General features: G+C 43.7%; 1 protein-coding gene across 1 annotated transcript in view; it reads left to right on the top strand.

The window, feature by feature from the left end:
* LOC115085365 (lipoxygenase homology domain-containing protein 1) overlaps positions 1 to 21,810 on the top strand; it is a 462,471-nt gene that overhangs the window by 291,687 nt on the left and 148,974 nt on the right. The window contains exons 18-19 of the mRNA XM_029591284.1: positions 9,493 to 9,692; positions 11,534 to 11,620. Of these exons, the coding sequence (XP_029447144.1) occupies positions 9,493 to 9,692; positions 11,534 to 11,620 (287 nt within the window). The remainder of the gene's footprint in view (positions 1 to 9,492; positions 9,693 to 11,533; positions 11,621 to 21,810) is intronic.

A 21,810-nucleotide genomic window follows, 5' to 3' on the forward strand; every position in this document is an offset into this window, starting at 1 on the left:
TTCTACTCAAGAATATTTCTCCCCCAATATGTTTATGTTAGTATTTGCGTGTACTGCAGAGAAAATTACCAAATTGAGAGCCACGGATCAGATTTTTGTTTTTCGGAAAGATTTATAGTGAGAATGAATGTTATACTACTAAAACACCTTAGGCTTTCAAATGCTATTACTATAAAAATCAACCATTTCCCAAAAGTTTGGAAAACATCAATTGGTCACAACTTGACTTCCATGTATTAAGGCTTCTCTAACAGGGTTTCCTCTTTTACAACAGTTGCATAAGTCTTCAAGGCCGAGATGGGGGGGGGCTGTTCTTGTGCCCTGGCCCACAAGGTTACAACATTCATATACGCAAATGTGCATAAAATAGTTGACTGCTTCTCACCTCCCACCAGCAAAAGGATAAGAATACTGCTTTATTAAGCTAGTTAAATGTATATAGATATGGGGCACTCACATTACTAAAACCATGCAGACTGAATAAAGCTATCAAGCCATCATGCTTTCAACTTGTGGGCAGCCTGTACATTTTTATATAATATCTCCCAATCAGCATAAAACAAATAGAAAGATGCTACAAGAAATCTTGATGTTTTAGGTTACATTTTTCATGAATATCCTGTTAAATTATATTAAATTTGCTCCAAGGCTGCATACAAAGCAGGGCTATGTATGTCAAACAATTATAGAATAAAGTTAAAATAGAGGCTCTGTTATTAAAACGTTTGATCTGTGTAGCATTTTTCTTTAATATAAAAGTATGCAAAACAAACTGTGTAAATCATTAGGTTCCTCCACAAGCAGTGCCTATTAGGGGTGTGCACTGTTATTTTGTTTTTTTCATTTTCGTTTCACTGTAGAAAAAGTAACATAATGGCACAATGAAATGTAAGAAAGAGGACATTATTGTCTTTGCCAATGTAAAACTGCAAACATGGCACAGCTTTACCAAACCAGAAATAGGACAGGATTCCCACAAATTCTCATACCCCCCCCCCCCCCCCCCCCCCCCAAGAATATGCAGGTAAAACTGATTAAGAACATAAGAATTGCCATACTGGGTCAGACCAGTGGACCATCAAGCACAGAAATCTGTTGCCAATCCAGGACACAAGTACCTGGCAGAATGTCAAACAGTAGATAGATCCCATGCTGCTAACATCCAAGGATATGTAGTAGATTTCCCAAGTCTATCTGGTTAATAACAGTTTATGGACTTCTCCAAGAACTTGTCCGAACTTTTTTGAAACCCATCTATGATAACTGCCTTTACCACATCCTCCAACAATGAATTCCAGAGCTTAATTGTGCATTGAGTGAAAAAGAATTATCTCCAATTTGTTTTAAATGTGCTACTTAGTAACTTCATGGAGTGTCCGAGAGTCTTTGTATTTTTTTTTGAAAGAGTAAATAACGATTCACATTTACCTCATCTATTCCATTAATGATTTTATAGATCTATATCATATCCTCTTTCAGTCGTCTCTTCTTCCAGTTGAACAGCTCTAACCTCTTCCCTCATAGGGGAGCCATTCCATCCTTTTGGTTGCCCTTCTCTGTACCTTTTCCAGTTCAGCTATATCTTTTCTTGAGATACAGTGACCAGAACTGTTCATAATACTTCAGCTGCGGACTCACCATGGAGCAATACAAAAGTATTGTGACATTTTCCATTCTATTCTCCATTTCTTTTCTAATAATTCCTAACATTCTATTTGCTTTTTTGACCGTCACCACACACTGATCCAAGGATTTCAAAGTATTGTCCATGGTGATGCCCAGATCCTTTTTGTAGATTGTAACATTGTGTAACCAAAGTGTGGGATACTTCTCCCTATGTGCATCATGATGCACTTGCCCATGTTAAATGTCATTTGCCATTTGGATGCCCACTCTTCCAGTCTCATAAGGTCTTTCTGCAATTTGTCACAATCTGCTTTTTATTTCATTACTTAGAATAAGTTTGTATCGCCTGCAAATTTGATCATCTCACTCGTTCTCTTTTCCAGCAACATTATCCCTTTAAACCCTTGCAATAGAAGTAATCGGAAGTACTTACTGTTGAGGCAGGGTCCATTGTGTCAAATATTTGTTCTTTTTCTGTACAGATTCCTCCTTATTTCTTCCTTTTCCTTTCTTTCTTGTATTAATGGGGCAAAGACGCCCATGCTTATATGCTAAAGAATGCATGTAACATTTTTGAAAAGTTTAAGAGATGATTACTTGGTTTCCTGGAATCAGGATGATCATTAAGAAGCTATTGTTGATACCATATCTTCAAAGGTGTTCAAATGTTCAGGGAGAGAGGTAATAATAAACATTTCTAAGGGCAGAGGTAACACAAAGTTCATATGAGATTAACAACTGATTAGAGGCAGAAAAGCAAGGTTTTGTTTTCTGCAAAAAGACATTTTACTTCTAAATATGATATAACAAAACTGGGATTATGGAAAACTTTGAACATATAGCTGTTGTGGACAGCATTAGCGTGAGCCCTTCTTGCCATGACACAGTTAACACAAACTTGTGGGCAGAGCCCCAAGATCTGTGCTGATGGTGGGTGAACAAATCTTTCCATGGGTCAGGTTAAGGCAAGTTACAAGAGTCAGGGCAGGTGGCTGGCAAGCAAAGGTCAGAGTCTATAACTAAGGTCAGATCCAAAGAGCAGGCTAAAGCTGAAGACAAGGCTGGACATGAGGCAAGGCTGGAGCTGAAGATGAAGCAAAGCTGGGAAAGAAGTTGAAGCAAAGGTGAGGCTGAAGACTGGCAGAAGACGAGGCAAGGCTGAGGCTGAAGGCTGAGGCCAAATATGAAGCAAGGCTGGAGTTGAAGACAAAGCAAAGCTGGAGCTAAAGATGATGCAAAACTGTCTTCCCAACTAGATTTCTATTTACAAAGGTTTCTGGTTTCTTGGGACAATGGCTAATGAAATGTCCTTGCCCTGCACAGTAGAGGCAGAGGTTATGCAGTCTTCGCCTCTGTTTTTCTTCTACCGAGAGTCATGTGCTGCCCAATTGCATGGGTTCTTCAATGGCAACAATCCTTGCTAGCTCTGGGGTGGGTTCCAGGGGGTTCAAAAGCTTAGGGGCTACAGGAATGCATCAATTGGAGGCCTTCCTCTCTTGAGATTGTTCCTGGAATCTCACATCTATTTGAATAGCAAAGTTGATAAGTGCTTCTAGGGACCAGAGGAAGGTCTCGAGCTACCAATTCATCCTTTATTCTCCCTGGATAATCCTTGCCAAAAAATGGCGGTTTGCCTGTCTTCACCTTAACCATGCTTGGAAGGCAAGGTTACAAATTCCACTGTGCACTTGCCAACAGTGCAAGTGCCTTGAAGAATGCGAAGAAGTTCTGTGGCAGCATATAAGATATGCCCGAGTTTGCCAAAGATCAAATAAAACTGTTGTGTGAAGTTATCCAAATTTCTGAAAAGCAAGTCATCTTGTTCCCACAAGGGAGAAGCCCAGGTGAGAGCAGGACTGTCCAAAAGGGAAAGGATGTATGTTATCTTGATGTTAGAATCTGTTAGGAACTGAACCTATGGAAGGGAGGAATTAGCAATCTGTTACGAATCTGCTATGCTGATGGGTGGAGCAAGCAGATGAGAGTAGCAATCTGTTATGAATCGCTCCTCCAGAGGGGAGGAGTTAGCAATCTGTTATGCTCCGTGGGTGGAGTAAGCAATCTGTAATGGATCTGCTAGGGAGTAGCCATCTGATATGCTCAGCTCCTGTAGAGGGAGTAGATAACAATCTGTTATCAGCGGAGTGCTTGGAGAGAGCACTCAGCTGTAGTAGAATGTAGAATGGTGGATCCTTGGGCCGATGGCAGATGACAGCACCCCCAGGAGGAAATCCTGAGAGGGACCACCGTTAGGCTTGGGTATGGAGACAGACACAGATAATTCTTTTATTAGACAGGTTAGTAGAACCACCAGAGATGGCAATAGTGAGCTGATATGCCCAGCAGGGCTGAAGTCCCTCAGGTACTGGAACCATGATCCCATGGTTGCTGAGCTATAGAGAAACTATAGATAGTGAGTAGACAGGGTATGCTGTATACATAGCCAGTACTTAGATAATAACTCACATAAGGTCTTGAGGAAGCTCAGTAGATGGAAAGGGTTAGGCCCTCGAGGAGCGAGTACCTGGTTCCAGGGAAAGCTCAGAGACAGCAATGGTAACTCACAATTGTCTGTATCTGCGATAGCTTCCAGGCAGTAGAGAATCTTCAGAGTGTTTAGGAACATGGGCACTCGAGGAGCGAGTACCGGTTCCTATCTGTAATCTGAAATAGTAACTAACAATGTCTGTATCTGTGATTGCTTCCAGGCAATAGAGAATCTTCAGAGTGTTTAGGAACATAGGCCCTCGAGGAGCGAGTACCGGTTCCTGTCTGCAATCTGAAATAAAGAAAAGAGAGTGAGGCCCTCGAGGAGCGGGTACCCCTGGTAAGTCCGAGGAGGCAGAGTAGATTAGAGAGAAGCAGGTCCAGATGAATCCCCGCAATCAATCCTTGCTAACTCAAATCGTTAGCGAATACTGAGACCTTTTATATTAGAAGCGGATGACGTCATCTCAGGGGACGCCCCTGAGTTCGCGCCCTTGCTGGTACATCAATGGGAGCGCATGCACGCCCTACGTCATCAGGAACATGGCAGATCCGCAGCGTCGTGCCGGTCCAGGCATGCCGGAAGGAGACAGCATGGAGATGCCATGGCATCAGACATCCATCAGACCCGGAGGGAGTCGCCAGAGAGGTAGAGAGGGCGGAGTGAGGGCGTCAAGCAGCGATGGACGCAACACTTGACATGATCAGAAAAAATATGAGCCAGTTGTAGTTCAAAATGCACTTTGCAAACATTGAGGAACCTTCTGCACCTCTTAGGGTTGCCATTATACCTCGGACATGGTAGGAGCTGTATTATGGATTCCACGGTCCAGATGGATGTTGGTGCAGAGTTCACCAGAGCTGGTACCAGAACTGGGCCTGGACATTGGGTTTGTACCATATCTAAACACTGAGACAAGGTCTGTAGTAAATCATTTACTTGATCAAATTGCTGCTGGGCCTATTGCATAAATGTGTTCAGGAAACCAGTTTGGTTTTTTGCTCCTGCAACTGGGTGGCCAGTGCGGCAATGGCCCATCATGGAGATGCGATCACCGAGCTCATGGCCTCGCCAATCTGTTATGGCCAGCATGAGCGTGAGCCCTTCCTGCCATGACACAGTTGATGCAGCTTTGTGGGCAGAGGCCCATGGTCTGTGCCAATGGTGGGTAGGCTTTGCATGGGCCATGCTAAGGCATGGTCCAGGAGTCAGGGTAGGTGGCTGGAAAGAAAAGGTTGGAGTCTATAACTAAGGTCTGTTCCAAAGAGTAGGCTAAGTTTGAAGACCAGACTGAATCTGAAGACAAGGCTGAAGCTGAAGACTAAGGCTGAAGACAAGGCAAGGCTCGAGCTGAAGATGAAGCAAAGCTGAGACTGAAGACTGCAGCTGAAGACAAGGCAGGGCTGAGGCTAAAGAAAAGGAAAGGCTGGAGCTGAAGACGAAGCAAGGCTGGAGCTAAAATGAAGCAAAGCTGAAGCTGAAGATTGTAGCAAAACGAAGGATAAAGACTGCGGCTGAAGATGAGACAAGGCTGAGGCTGAAGATGAGGCAAGGCTAAGGCCAAAGAAGGAGCAAGGCTGAGGCTGAAGACAAGGCATGGCGACCTGTTTGCTAAGGCATCGTAAGGGCATCTGAGGTTGCCTTATATAGTAAGAGGCTGATGACATCATCTAAGTGTACCGTGGGGGATTTTCCTCTGTTGGCCCTTTAAGTGTTCCAGCATTGGCGCACACACATTAAGAGGGATAGTAGTGTCCTGCTGTGATAGCCAAGATGAAGGCGTTCAGCCGTGAAGAAGGTCCTGATGGTGTCTGGTAAGTGTGCTGGCTTGTGGGATCATCCAATGAACCAGCAAACATAACAATAGCTCAACCACAAAAAATATGCTGAGTCAGCCCTGAAACCAGAAGCATAATTTCAATTGGAATATTGGGTTTTATGCAAGTTAACCCTTATGGAAAAATCTATTCAGGTGAGGGTACAACTGGACTCTTTGCAGGGGGCCATTTCTGTGCTGCCAGTTTTTCAAGCGTAGAGGCCAAACCATTATTAGTAATTGGGAATTGGTGATATTGTGTACTGGAGAATCTTTGGTAAATACCTAAAAGGGCAGAATTTTGGAAAAAAAAACTAATTTATTCATGGGGTAATGTCTCCAAATGGGTTGATTTTGTGCATATCCTGATAGCAATGAATCTCTGTTGTAAGCCAGGGTACTTTGAATACGATCTCAATCTCTCAAATTCACCTCCTATATCCTTAATACTTGCATTGTGCCAAAGAGAGTTTATGTTTGGAGTTCATAAGGTATTATATACACAGGCAGCATGTCTATGTGCCTGGAGAATTTTTTTTTATTATACCCATGGTTGGCACCCAATACAATTAGGATGATTTTTGCATCTTTCTATCTCATTTTCTTGGTCTCTGATTGCATTGTTTGATACTTGAGGATCTCTCTCTCTCTCTCTCTCTCTCTCTCTCTATCTATCTATATAAAATATATAATCAACAGAAAAGTTGAATGACACTGGCAATTCTGTCAGCAATGCTGTTCTTGTGCTTTTCTCTTTTACCACAATCTTCAATTTTCTTGCATAAGCTTTTTATCTGTTGGAATGTCGCAGGTGATGTCAACTACTTCATTCTCTACAATTCTCTCAGAGTTGTGATCTCAGTGCAATTTATTCACCTTTTAGATCATTGTAGGGTCCAAATGTCCTCTGTAATTTGCTGTTAGCACCATCACCTTTCCTTTTGATATCAGTTATCTTCAACTCTAGGACTCTAGTCTCAACAACAGTTTATTTCAGGTTGGAATTTTATATTGAACAACACAGTATAATGATAAGAACATAAGAAATTGCCATATTGGGTCAGACCAAGGGTCCATCAAGCCCAGCATCCTGTTTCCAACAGAGGCCAAACCAGGCAAGTACCCAAACACCAAGACGATCTCATGCTACTGATGCCAGTAATAGCAGAGGCCATTCCCTAAGTCAACTTGATTAATACCAGTTAATGAACTTCTCCAAGAACGTATCCAAACCTTTTTAAACTCAACCACACTAACTGCACTAACTACTTCCTCTGGCAACAAATTCCAGAGTTTAATTGTGTGTTGAGTGAAAAAGAATGTTCTCCAATTAGTCTTAAATGTGCTACTTGCTAACTTCATGGAGTGCCCCCTAGTTCTTCTATTATCCGAAAGTGTAAATAACCAATTCACATCTACTCGTTCAAGACTTCTCATTATTTTAAAGACCTCTATCATATCCACACTAGGCCGTCTCTTCTCCAAGCTAAACAGCCCTAACCTCTTCAGCCTTTCCTCATAGGGGAGCTGTTCCATCCCCTTTATCATTTTGGTTGCCCCTCTCTGTACCTTCTCCATCACAACTATATCTTTTTGGAGATTTGGCTACAAGAATTGTACACAGTATTCAAGGTGCGGTCTCACCATGGAGCAATACAGAGGCATTATGACATTTTTCCATTTTGTTAACCATTCCATTCTTAATAATTCCTAACATTCTGTTTGCTTTTTTGACTGCTGCAGCACACTGAGTCGAAGATTTCAAAGTATTATCCACTATGATGGCTAGATCTTTTTCCTGGGTGGTAACTCCTAATATGGAACCTAACATCGTGTAACTATAGCAAGGGTTATTTTTCTCTATATGCAACACCTTGCACTTGTCCACATTAAATATCGTCCGCCATTTGGATGCCCAATCTTCCAGTCTCGCAACGCCTCCTGTAATGTATCACAATCTGTTTGTGATTTAACTACTCTGAATAATTTTGTATCATCCACAAATGTGATTACCTCACTCATCGTATTCCTTTCCAGATCATTTATAAATATATTGAAAAGCACCGGTCCAAGTACAGAGGAGGAGAGACCCCGCAGGATCCCGCTCCACTTGTACTACACTGAGTACTCAGCCCACAAGCTGAGTACTCAGTGTAGTTACATCTCTGAAGTCCCCTATTCCCCACTCTATACTGCCCACTCTCTAGAATCCACCAATGTGAGTCCCAAACTGTTAAGGGAACATGCACTCTTTTCCCTAAATTCACCTTGAACAATTTACATCATGACTCATTTCCCCAACATGCCATCCAGTGGTCATTTCATGGTAATACATGAAACATTTTTGTTTACACTTTCATGTTAAACTATGTGATTGCTGCAGCATCCGGTTTAAATACCTTATAGTTTTTTTGAACTTTAGCTTAAGAAAAGTCAGTTTACCATCAAATTGCAAAGAATTGTATATTTTGTAAATATAAACTTTGAAAATATCTGAGAATTTGATTTCGACCTTGTATTCATGCTCAGCGTACCATTTATCTATGGTTTCTACCTTTAAACTTTGATATGAAAACTTTGTACATTCCTCCTGCTGCAGCAACCATGTGAAACACGGCTGTGTTGAGGAATTAGAGGAATTATATATTTCAAAACATTTATGGAATTCAAACACCATAAGCTTTCTTAAATAAACGGATTATTGTGACAAACAGTCCAAGAATTTAAGCGCACATTCTTTCTCCTTGTGAAACATTTTTATTAACCAGTCAAATCTAGGGATGTGCATTCTTTAGTTTTTGGACATTCATTTGTTTCATTCGTTTTGCCCGTAAGCACGTATATAATGAACAGATGAATGTGCGCACAAAACAAATGGTATGCGCGTCCATCTAAAGTGTGACCATTAGGTGCATACCATTCATTGTGCATACATTTGTTCATTCATTAGATATGCGTTATGCGTCCAAATGAACGAAATGGATGGACGCACAAATGTGCATTCCTAGTCAAATCATGATTAGGGCAGGGTCTTCCCAAACCAGATGGTTTTATACACTTCGACCAAGCATATTAGGGGTCATTCCAAGGAGGTTGCTATACTTTGAATGACAATTTTGTTGGGGAAGCTTAGGGAGAGTGTAGATTTAGGAAAAAATGTTATTTTTGATCATTACAATTCCTTGTCATCATAACATTAATTTAACATTGCAATATTAATAGCATATTCTAGAGTACATATTAATAATTATTACTATATCAGATGGATTTACTTTGTTATTGAAATGGAGGCATTGGAATGGAATGCTCTTTTAGATCCTTCTCATTTATAACTTTGCTCTCCCTGCTGCATTGTTTCAAAGAAATTTAAAAAATCACCCAATTGCTTGCTCTCAATAAAACAATAAATGTAGGCAGAAGCATATGACAGGTCTATTTGATTAGTTCCTTGTATATGTCCTGTATGCTTTGTTACATTCATCATACCAAAGGGAGCTATTATATTGGCCACAAGTTAAACAAACAGACAAAACATGAAGAATAAAAACATATGCTTTTACAGAAGAAACAGAAAAGACTGAGGATGAAGGCACTTTTCCTTCTGATGATGACTGGAAGGTGACAGTGTTGACAGGAAAAGCAGGAACTCAAGCCAATGTCACACTCTGGATATATGGAGACAAAGGTTCAGCAGGGCCAATAATCCTTGGCCAGGACAATAAGAAGAAACTATTTCTTCCAGGGCAAGAGGATGAATTTCAGGTAGTTAACGACTAGGAACATTAAATGACTAATAAAGCTCATCAAGTCTAAGGAATATGAATGATTCACAGAAATAGTGAAACGTTTTGTACTAAGTGCTCTCTCAATTGTTTCTAAACTAATCCCATTATCTTTCCTGGTTAAGCTTTCCCTGCTACATTCCCTTTTCTATCAGTTACGGGGTCAACTCAACATTCAAAAGAGTTATGAGGTGAAAACTGTCTTTTAACTGCATAAATTTAATGGGTTAAAAATTCCCCTCTTTGGCTGGCAAAGATTTGTGTGCACAAAATCACCATGTGCATAGATTTAGCTGGACGGAAAGGATAAACCATATATACTTGTGTATAAGTTGATCTCATGTATAAGTCGAGGGTATATTTTTGGCCCCAAAATCAAGATTTATCTGTCATCTGTGGGATATATTGAGGATAAATCCTAGGGGCCTTATGAAATGGTGAAATCACATTCAGAAACAAACCGATAAGAAAATTGCTGTTCAGTCCCTCCCTCCCTTCCCCCATGGCCACCCTCCCTGCTGACTTTTCTTTTATTGTTTTGTTCTTAAACTAGCAGGTTCTGATCATCTATTAACAACATTGCATTGTTTAAATGGAAAGATCTTGATAAATGATGTTTTGTACAGTGGAATTGATCAAAGAGGACTCTGTATATTTGATGTTTCATTCAAGCCTCCCAGTTCAATCTCTCCCTCCAGTTCCAAGTGCTTGTTCACGTGTACAGGATACAGCACTTTTTTTTTTTTTTACAAATGTTACAGCAAATTGAGCAGAGTTACTACATTCTGATGTAATTCTAGTGTAAATGGATATTGCATTCCTCTATACAAACATTCCAGAAAAAGTAAAGTTGGGAGTCATACAAGGAACAGTAGAATTTAGAGACCTTCCACAAGGAATGCCACCAGGTTTCATGACAAGCATGGCACAATTACTGGTAGTTCTTTTTGAAATTACTTTACATTTCAACAAGATTTTTATCTCCAAAAACATGGTGTTGCAATGGGCTCTCCATTAGCCCCAAGTGTTCAATCCTTCCCTCCCTCCCAACCCCCCCAAGATGCACCGAAAGTCCCTGGTGGTCCAGCAGGGGGCCTGGGAGCAATCTCCCACTCCTGGGCAGTCAGCTGCCCGTAAATCCCTCCTTCTTCCCCCCCCCACTCTATTGTCTGCCCTCCCTCCCTCCCTCCCGACTGACCTCTCCCAAGATGCACCGAAAGACCCTGGTGGTCCAGCAGGGGCCCGGTTGGGCTGTGCGCGGAGCAGGGATTTTGGGGGCCAGGTAGGTTGTACTTGAGCTGGTTGGATTGAGTGCTAACAGAGTAAATTTGGCTAGAAAAATCTAGGTTCTGCAATAGCAAGCCAAAATCTGTCCTGAAGTTGCTCAACTACTGAACCCAATAAGCATGAAATGCCCTCCCCCTCCTTTTCCAGCACTAAGTATTAAAAAAATCAAAACAACAACCCTAAACTGTGATCCTTCCTGCCTTCTCCCTCCTGACACCCAGTAAGAATGCGGCTCAGGTGTACAGTGTATGTTGCATTTTTAGATTGCTTTCCTTAAAGTTTAACCCAAAGCAGTTTACAGCAAAAATTAATTTAGATCCTTTCTCATCTAAATCTGTGCTTTCCCTGTGCATTGTTGCAAATACATTTAAACAAAACAAAAATGAATTGCCTGCCCTGAACAAAACAATAAAGGTGGGATATGCTGTTGATAGCTTTCCTTAGGAATCAATACCCAGAATTTAAAATTTGGGGCCAACGTTTCTTATTCCATGCAGATATCATGCTTCTTACAATTATTTTCTTTTCAATTAGATTGAAATACAAAATGTGGGGAAGATATATAAGCTAAGAATAGGACATGATGGAACCAGTGATCAACCGGAATGGAACCTACAGAAGGTAACATTAGAAAACTATGAGGAGGCTCACATAGTCAGGGCTTAAGATTGGCGGTAGCACCAAAATGCCTTTGGCAATGTATTTTCAAGGCCAGGCTAAAAACCCTGATTTGCTACCTGCTTTCTATGGGAAATAGATACAGAAAATTCAAATGGTATGAAAATGAATGCCAACATGGTGGTGGTGGGGGTGGGGGTGAGAGAAATCTCTTCATGCAATTCTATGAGCTATACCATCCTACCCATCCCCCAGAAAAAGCCCAACCTAAGATCTTTTTGCACTTTAAATCTGCCGCTGATGGAAAACTGGAGAAAATATGATCACATGGAAGGCAATAGTCAGCCCCTGTGTGGCTCAGCAAGTTAGCTGGATAACCTTATCTGGCTAACCTAGCCAGGATATTCAGCAGCACGGCAACACTGCTGATGTTTAGAATGATCCGGTTATTTTAAAGGTAGCCGGACAGGGCTCATATCAGTGTTTTCTGGCTGAGTTATCGCTCCATAGCACCTACAATTTATCTGATTAGGTTTAATCCCCATTATTCGGATGAGTCACAGGCAATCAGAGTGGTGGGATTTTTTAATTCCATGGTTTGTCAGGTTAAGTCATTGTGTGGATATCCTGAAAACCCAACTGGCTATGAGATACCCAGGACAGGTTTGGAAGGCCTGAGCTAACTCCATGTCACAAGGCCTCACCTGGAGTAGTGTGTTCAGTTCTAGAGGTTGTTTCTCAGAAAGGATAGGGAAAGGATAGAAGTGATCCTGAGAAAGGCAGCCAAAATAGTGTAGGATCTGCACCAAAAGATACATGAGATGAGACTTGAAGACCTTAAATTTGTATTAGAGCAGAGGAGAGACAGGAGGGATTTGATGCAAACTTTTAAATATCTGAAATGTTCTAAAAATGTTTAAGAGACAAACCTTTTTCAATGAAAGGAAGCTGTAGAACTGGGGGCAAGACATGAAACTCCAGAGGGGTCAACTCAGGAGCAATGTCAAGAAATGTTTTTTTATGGAAAGGATGGTGGATGCCTGGACTGCCCTCCCAGAGGAGTTGGTGAAGACAAAACAGTGATGACATTCAAAAGGCCATGAGTTAAACACAGAGGATCCCTAATAGCAAGAGGATGGAAATGAAGCGCTCGAAGACTGGAAAGACAACTCCAGTCTTTGAGTGCTTGCAATAGAGACAGTGTGTTCAAAAGCTCCTCATTTACAGTGTAAATGTATTGAAATCTTGACTGGTTTTTGGCATTCAATGACTGGAGTTGCTTACTAGAGATGTGAATCGGAACCAGAATTTGTTCCGGTTTTGGATTCATGGACTATCGGGAAATTATTTTTCCCGCTGTCCAATCGTTGTTTTTTGTTTTTTTTTATCGGCTGTGCCGAGCTGATAACCTAAAAACATAGCCCGACCCTTTAAAATTAGTTCTTTAGTATCCCCCCACCCTCTGGACCCCTCCAACCCCCCAAAAATTTTTTTTAAGTACCTGGTGATCCAGTGGGGGTCCCGGGAGTGTTCTCCCGCTCTCAGGCCGTCTGCTGCCAGTAAACAAAATGGTGCCGATGGCCCTTTGCATGTGACAGGGTATCTATGCTATTGGCCGGCCCCTGTCACATGGGAGGAGCACTGGATGGCCTGCACCATTTTTAAAGATGGTGCCGGCCGTCCATTGCTCCTACTATGTGACATGCTAAGGGCAAAGGGCCATCGGCACCATTTTGTTTACTGGCAGCAGACGGCCTGAGAGCGGGCGAACACTCCCGGGACCCCCACTGGATCACCAGGTACTTAAAAGTTTTTTGGGGGGTTGGAGGGGTCCGGAGGATGGGGGGATACTAATGAACTAATCTTAAAGGGTCAAGCTGTGTTTTTGTAAGTGCCCTTTCTTCCTGCCCCCCCCCCTAACGATAAGAGAACTCACAAAATTAATCGTGGGGTTTCCTATCGCTATCGGGGACCCCCCGATATCTGACGAGATTGAAAATATCATCTGATATTTTCAATAGTCAGATAAACGATTCACATTCCTATTGCTTACCTCTGCACTAACCTGTGGTAATTTTTCTGTATGGGAGTAAGTTACATGGGAGCAACAGTTACAACCCTGAACTAGACGGTGAAGGGGTAACCCTCCACATATGGTGTTAAAACCCTGAACTCCTTGCTGGGTAGACTAGATGGAATATTATGGTCTTTATCTGCCTTAATTTCCTGAGAGGTCCATGTTCAGATGCATTTAGCCAGATATGAATATTTTAGCTGGGTCTTATCCAGCTAAATTCTAGCCGGATATCATTTTATCTGGCTGAAATTTGGCCACATAAGTCAGGGGCATTCCAGGGGCAGAAATGGGAGGAGCTAAGTTATATATATCCTGGCAAACATTAGGATAACCGGATATATTCAGCGGTCTGGCCGTCCTGCTGAATATTAAGGCTAAGTTAGCCGGATAAGTTGATCCAGCTAACTTGCCGAGCCGCACAGCGGCTGAATATGGGTCTACTATTAGTAGACGCAAGTAAACTAGTCCTAGTTTTCCAACTCCTATTTCAAAGCATTGTTTATTTTCTTATTTTATTTAGAACTTTTTTATAATCTGTTGCTCTGAAATAGCGTGCTCATAACGGATAACTTCATAAAATCAAATATATCAACAAGATTGTAAAGCAAAGTTGGTGTTAGGGTAAAAGCATTAGCAATGCAAAATTAACTATGGTAAAATAACATTAAAAGAGCAATAACCCAGGGTAAAAACAAGTAGCCTCAGCTCTCATCAAAGTCCTGTTCTGAAATGCAGGAGGTCTGTTTCCAAATGAGCATCTAATGGCAAAGAATTCCATATATAAGAGATAGATATGTAACAGGATATTGACAAATACAAATCGTTACCTGACAGAATATAACCCCCCAAAAAAACAACCCCTTTGAGACTGGAGACGAAAATGCAGGAGCAACTGGAGATATGTGGCTGCTCTATGAGCTCTAATCACCCATGTGACAGTATTGTGCATTATCAGCAGTATGCCAGGGTATTTGAAATCAAGTTGCACAATTTTTTTGAATTAAGTTCAAATAAGAGTTCCACAGAAAGTGGAATGCGGCAATGCTAAGTGTCAGGGCTGGTGTTTACTTTTTTCTGTTTCTTCACGTGGAAAACAAACACTTCTTTATTTGCCTTTCATTGCTTTGCCCAGTTAAGCATTGATGCTGTCACCGCTACATGCACTGCGGTTGCTTGTAACATAGGACCAGTTCTGAAAACTTCCTGAGCTGCATGTTTGGAGAAAATCAAAATTCAGTGTTGTTGCTTGTGCTGCATAAATATATTTGGGAACATTTTTTGACTCAGAGATTGTACCGCAGTGCATTACCGTTTTCGCACCCCTAAATTATGCAAAATAAAACCATAGTGGCAGAAAACATGCATGGAAGTCATCTTTGAATTTTAGTAAACATTATCCCAAGACTAGCTGTGCCTTTGTGTCATGGGAAGGACAGCACATGCACACTTTTATTCACTGGGAAAAATGCATAGTGACCAATGACATAGGTGGTCGTTTTTCAAAAGATTTCTGGGGTTTCAAATTGACGTTTACCCACATGAATGAAGCTGATTGCAGAGCTCCTTCTCGTACCTCCAATCCATGTGGCTAAAATCTGTCCCCACAAAATTGCTGTGCACGCAGATTTAGCTGGACAAAAAAAGGGACTGGATGTAAGTGTACCTGGGGTGGGATTTTCAAATGCAGCACTAATCGGCTTAATTTGTCCTTCTAAGTGCACCTGCACAAACGGCTGCTTAAAGTTTTGTGTGGTTAGATTTATTTATTTATTTTTTTTATTTAGCATTTTTTATATACCGAGGTAGAGCAGAGTAGCCTTCACTCTGGTTTACAATTATAATTAAATTATAGATTTAAAAATAGAAAATTATTCAGTCACAAATTTAGCCAGTCAGCTGTGGCTGAATAATCCTGGAAAAGTTAATTCAAAATGAGCCTGTTAACTTCACCACTCCATGGCTTTCTGACTATGCCCCTCATATTGACTATAATACAGGCCAGCACGGATGCTTGAAATTGAATTATTTACTATTGCATTGATCTGCCGAAACTACAGGTTTGAGCTGCATAATTTTACATATTAGATGATGCCATCTGCTTTAGGCATTTCCAAACAAAATGGACTTTTTTCTCATTTCAGTTTTGCTTCAGTCACTTTTGCGCCCTTTCGCTGCTTGCTAGGGATCTGCATTCGTTTTAGATGAAATAGTCCATGGCAACGAAATTGTCTATTTTGTCTTGCTTTAGGAGTGCCCTAAAATGAAACAAAACAAAAAAAAGACAACATTTTGTACAATTCGTATTTTGAGTTAGTGCACACTAAGGTTGAAATTAGGGAAATATGAAAAAGCACCCCCTGAACCATTTAAAAAAATGAAATTAAGCACAAAAAAACCCCAAAATGAAAACAGCACGAAAAAAAATCAGTGCCTATCCCTACTGCTTACAGGCTATTTGATTGTTTTGCTCTCTAGCTTTCTTAGGGATGTAGAGGTCTGTCACAGAAATCCTTTTGATGATATGAAAGGATAGCAGATTTACTTCTATGCAGCAAGCAGTCCTTGCCTGTAGGAATTATGATAGATGTGATTTTCCATCAGCAGAGGGAGCTCCGTGAATGGGAGTTTGAAGTTGTCATATTGCACTGAAGAAAAAAAAAACCAAAATATTCCATTTAAAGGGATTATTAAAAGTCACAGCTGTAACATGATTTTATTTTCTGTATTGACAATTTAAGATTTGTAAAGTTTATGATATCATTCCAGGCAAAACTTCACAGAGCTGCATTTTCTCCCTCTTTGTCCCCTCCCAGCCCCCAAACATATGAAACCCTTTCTTCGGATTTTATGGTAGACCCAGGCAGTGAATGGACATCTTCCCTGAGGGGTGTCACTGTCTCCTTTGGTGATCTTACCGTAGAACTGCAGGACACGATGTAGATGTTCAAAAGAAACTTTGTTTTGCAGAAATTAAATAAATGTCCAATGCTTGCATTAGTTGTGTTACTTCACATCTGTGTTCAGTCTAGGAACTCTCTCTTCTTCACTCTGTGCAGGGGTCCTCATCAATGCTCTCTAGGAGCAGCTCACCCCCTTTTTTTGTCTGTAGGGCACGGGTCCCAGCTGGGAAGGGAAACCTATGGAGGGGAGTCCCCTAAATCCCCCCAAAAGTCTTGTACCTGCAGTGCAACAGAGACCCAGATGTTCCCAGCTTGTCTCTTAAGTTCCCTGGGGTGGAGATCTGGTTGGAGTCTCCAGTTTGATCTTGAAACTCTTCTCTTCTGGCCTCTTTCGGTATTTTGACCTCTTAGAGGAAAAGGTCTTTTTCTAGATATCAGCAGAGCTTTTACAACGCAGCCAAACAGTAAGGAGATGTGGTACAAAAAAACCTCCTCCTTACTAAAATGCAAGTCTCAAAAATCCAAAACTTCACCACTGGATGAGGAGTCACTGAAGTCCTCTCACTGGATAGAAAGGAATAGCGAGGTCTTCTCTCTCCTGTCCTTTGGTTATGGGAGTTGCCTCACCAGCAGGAACAGGGTTACAGGTGGGCACAACCAAAATCTTGAAAAGCTTCTTACTAAAGTCATTTTTCCAATCAGGAAGAGATAGTCCCTACCAGGAAAGGGGTGCACTGGAACTGGGCAGTCTCCCAACCAAAAACAGCACAAGAGCCAAACCAGCTCCTCTCTCAACAAAACCCAAATTAAACTAACCACATTCACTATGGATATGACCCCCCCCCCCCCTTTCTGGACAAGGATTGAATCATTGCAGGCATCCTCAGGGGAAGGTCCTACAAGGGTCTGTCCCTCCTAGCAGTTACCTACCAGGCAGGGATTTAGGGCCAGCTCGTAGGAGATCAAGGGTCCCCCACATTCTCCCCTCTCCTCCAATTTTTTTAGTAAATTGCTAGACCCAGCACATACAACAGTGTAAGATTTTTCCACTCCTGACTTTTACCACAAGGGTATACCGCCCAAATGGAGCCTACATCCAGTGTAGAGTCAGGTTGTTACCTCAAACAATTAACAATTCAACACATTATGAGAGCAACAATGACCATGACCACTACCATCAATCCTTCCTTCTTCTGGAGGAAGACCACCATCAGTGGGTCATCACCCACCACTTTCCTTGATAAATATCCATTACTTTTCTGGGCACCATTTGAGCATCCTTAACCAGGATTGGGTCTGCTCGCCTGAACCCACACCCAAATCCAGTATACCAGCCCATAGTAAGGATATAGCTTACCAGAAATTGTTTGTATATTGGCTGACATGTCCTCTTTGTCCAGTTCACAACACTCTTAAATACTTTACCACAAAACCAACCACATTTACATAGTTCACCTGAAGAACTTGGGAACTTGGGCATTGGACAGAGTTGCCAGAAGATCTATGGCTGGTGTTCCCCAGCGGTTTACTATCAACTGGAAGGCTGTGGCTGACAGCGTCCATTCCCCTGGGTCTAGACTCTCTATGCTGAGGTAATCCGCAGTGATGTTGTCTTTTCCCGCAATGTGGGCGGCTGAGATCCCTTGTAGGTTTGCCTCTGCCTACACCATTAGGGGGTCTATTTCCAGGGACGCCTGTAGGCTTCTGGTTCCTCCCTGGTGGTTGATGTAGGCAACTGTTGTGGTGTTGTCCAACATGACTCTGAATGTTTCGCCCCGGAGTCTGTGAGTGAATTGAAGGCAGGCTAGTCTGACTGCCCGGGCTTCCAGTCGGTTGATGTTCCATCCCACCTGTTCCGTGTCCCACTGCCCCTGGGCCGTCAGTTCCTGGCAGTGGGTTCCCCATCCTCGTAGGCTCGCATCTGTGGTGAGCAAAACCCAGGTCAGTGGGGATAGCCTTACTCCTTTGCCCAGATGGTCTTCTTGTAGCCACCATTGGAGCTGGGTCCGCACCTCTGCCAGTAGCTGGAGGCGAATGGAGTAGTTCTGGGACATCAGGTTCCATCGTGACAGTAGGGAATGTTGTAGTGGTCACATGTGGGCCCTTGCCCATGGGACGACTTCTAGTGTTGATGTCATGAGACCGAGGACCTGGAGGTAGCCCTATACCTTGGGGCGGAAACAGGTTAACAGGTTTCTCAACTGGTCCATCAATTTCCTTCTCCTTGTAGGGGGAAGAAAGACCTTGTCTTGTTTGGTGTCGAACCGGACTCTCAGGTATTCTAGTGATTGTGAGGGCTGCAGTGTTGATGCTGTGTTGATGACCCACCCGAGATTCTGCTGTAGATTCTTGACTCTGGTTGTCGCCTGGTGACTTTCCTCTGGAGATTTTGCCCTGATCAGCCAATCATCCAGATATGGATGTACAAGGATTCCTTCTTTCCTCAGTGATGCTGCCACTACAATCATGATTTTGGTGAACATCAGAGGGGCAGTAGCTAGTCCGAAGAGTAGCGGCTGGAACTGGTAGTTATGCTCCAGTATCGCGAATCGTAGAAAGCGCTGATGGTCGTGATGGACCGAGATGTGGAGATAGGCTTCTGACAGATCCAGAAAGGTCAGGAATTCTCCCGACTGTACTGTCCTTATGACCGAGTGTAGGGTTTCCATGCAGAAGTGAGGAACCCTCAGGTAGCGATTAAGGGACTTGAGGTCCAGGATGGGCAGGAACATTCCCTCTTTCTTGGGAGAATAGTGCCCAGTATTTTGTTGGTGCATGGGCACTGGTATTATCGCCCTTAGGGTGAGTAGTTTTGTCAGTGTGGTTTCCACTGCCATCCTCTTGGAAGGGGCATGGCACGGTGATTTCACAAATTTGTTTGGAGGGATACTGTGGAAGTCCAGGTAGTATCCCTCTTGAATGATGGTTAAGACCCATTTGTCCGACGTTATCTTGACCCATCTTTGGTAGAATAGAGCAAGCCTGCCCCCTATTGTTTCTGTCTGTGGATGGGTCTGTTGATTCTTATTGTGGAGTGCGGGTGGGGCCTGGATCTGAGCCGGCTCCTCTCTTGTTGTGTCTGTTCCGAAAGGACTGGTCCCTACCTGCAGGGCAAGGTGCTTGGTATGTGTTTTTTTATGGTCGGAAACACTGGGATCCTCTGCCCTTGGATCTTCGGGGAGAGGGGCGTTGGTTTCTTTTGTTCCTGTCCTCCAGTAACCGAGGTACTTGAGATTTGCCCCATTTGTCAGCTAACTTCTCCAGTTCACTCCCGAACAGGAGGGCACCTTTAAAAGGCATTCTCATGAGTTTTGTCTTGGAAGTCGCATAGGCTGACCAACTTCAGAGCCAGAGTTGCCTTCTGGCTGCCACTATGGATGAGACGCCCCTGGCTGAGGTGTGCACCAGGTCGGAGGTCGCAGCCGTAAGGAAAGATATCGTTGGTTCTAATGTTTCGACAGACGTGGTTGCATCCTTGGACAGTGACAAGCAGGCATGTTTCACCACGGCGTAGCAGGCAGCGATCTGCAGGGACATAGCTGTGACATCAAATGACTGTTTAAGGATGGATTCCTGACGTCTGTCCTGGACATCCTTGAGTGCAGCTCCTCCTTCATCCGGAATAGTGGTGCACTTTGAGACCACGCAGACCATGGCGTCCACTTTGGGGAACCCCAGGAGTTCTTTGGCTGAGGGTTCCCGGGGGTATAGGGCTTTTAGGGCCCGTCCTCCTTTGAAGCTGGCCTCGGGGCATTCCATTCCAGGTCAATCAGTTGTTGTATGGCCTGCAGCATTGGGAAATGGCATGAGGCCTGACAAAGCTTGACCAAAACTGGGTTCGACTTTGGCTCCGCTGCGGAGCTTGTGCCTGGGATGGCCAGCGTCTTCAGGCTCAGAGACACGAGGTCTGATAGCTCATATTTGGAGAAGAAATACATCATGGTTCGGTATGGTTCCGTCCCTGGAAGGATTTCCTCTTCCTCCAGGGAGTCCAGCTCTTCCTCCGAGGTGTCTGTGTCCTCTAAGGGGAAGCTTTTGCCCAGAGGAGGCACGTCTCAGGGCCAGAGGCATGTCTCGTGGAGGACGAGAGGGGACTGGAAGGTTTTGTTCTTCTCATGGAAACTGAGGCTGTGTCACAGGTGGCACCAATTGCCCCTGGACGAAGGTTTGCAGCCCTTTGAAGAATTCCACCCAGGAAAAGGTCCCTGGGTCCATATTGAATCCAGTGGCGTTCCCCAAGGAGCCCATCTGAGGAGAGCCGGAGCCGGGGACAGAGAGGTCAGGTGTACTGTCATTGGTGGAGCCGGATTCCTTTACTGGCTGAGGGGGGCCTTGTCTCGGTTCCCCCAGGGCCTCTTCACACTGTAGGCACAGGGCAGAGGCCACTTCATGTTGCACAGCTCTCAGGTGGCAGGCTGGGCAGAGGGCTTGACCCTTGGCTTTCTTGGCCGGTGATGCCATGATTTGTGTGCGTGGAGTGGTTCCAAACTCATCTATGCATGTATGTGCACGCGCTGGGAGGCTTATTTGTGCGTTCCGAGTGCGCCAACGCTGTGCGTGCAAGTTGTGCGTGCAGGCCTGTGCTTGGCGAGATGCGTGCGCCGCTGTGCACACAGGCTAATTTATGCACCCGGCACCGTGAATGTGCCGCTGTGCACCCGGTGCCGCTGTGCACACAAGTAGTTTGTGAGCCCGGCTCGCTGCTGTGCGCACGGCTCAGTTCTGCAGACAGACGGCGATCAAGAGGGGGAAATGGTGCTGACAACCACGTGGGCAAAATGGCGACCCCCCCCCCGGAGGGTCTCTACATGGAAGGATCCTTGCGCCGGATCGGGGCCTAGCCTGGACGGGGCTGCTTAATCCGATGGGACAGATGCTGGATGGCGATCTGTGCGGCTCACTGAGCCTCGGAGACTGGAGACTTAAATAAAGTTTTCTACCTTACCTTGTCTCGGCACTTCCCGGTCTTGTGCCAGGCGGGGGGGAGAGGGGAATACCTTCACCACTACGCTCTGTATTGCACCCGCTGCCTCCCAGCCACTCCTGTTCCTGGGGGCTAAGTCCACGCCGGGAACTGGCTACCGGACCGAGGTTTACCTCCGAAAGATCTCGGAAATCACCTCAGGAATTCTCAACTGGGGAAGGGACCCTTAGGTATCACCGCAGGAGAGCGGGGCTTGTCTTGTAGAGGTAAGATTTTCTTTCTTCTTTGGTTT

This window comes from Rhinatrema bivittatum, chromosome 2 (genome assembly GCF_901001135.1).
Source record: "Rhinatrema bivittatum chromosome 2, aRhiBiv1.1, whole genome shotgun sequence".
NCBI lineage: Eukaryota > Metazoa > Chordata > Amphibia > Gymnophiona > Rhinatrematidae > Rhinatrema > Rhinatrema bivittatum.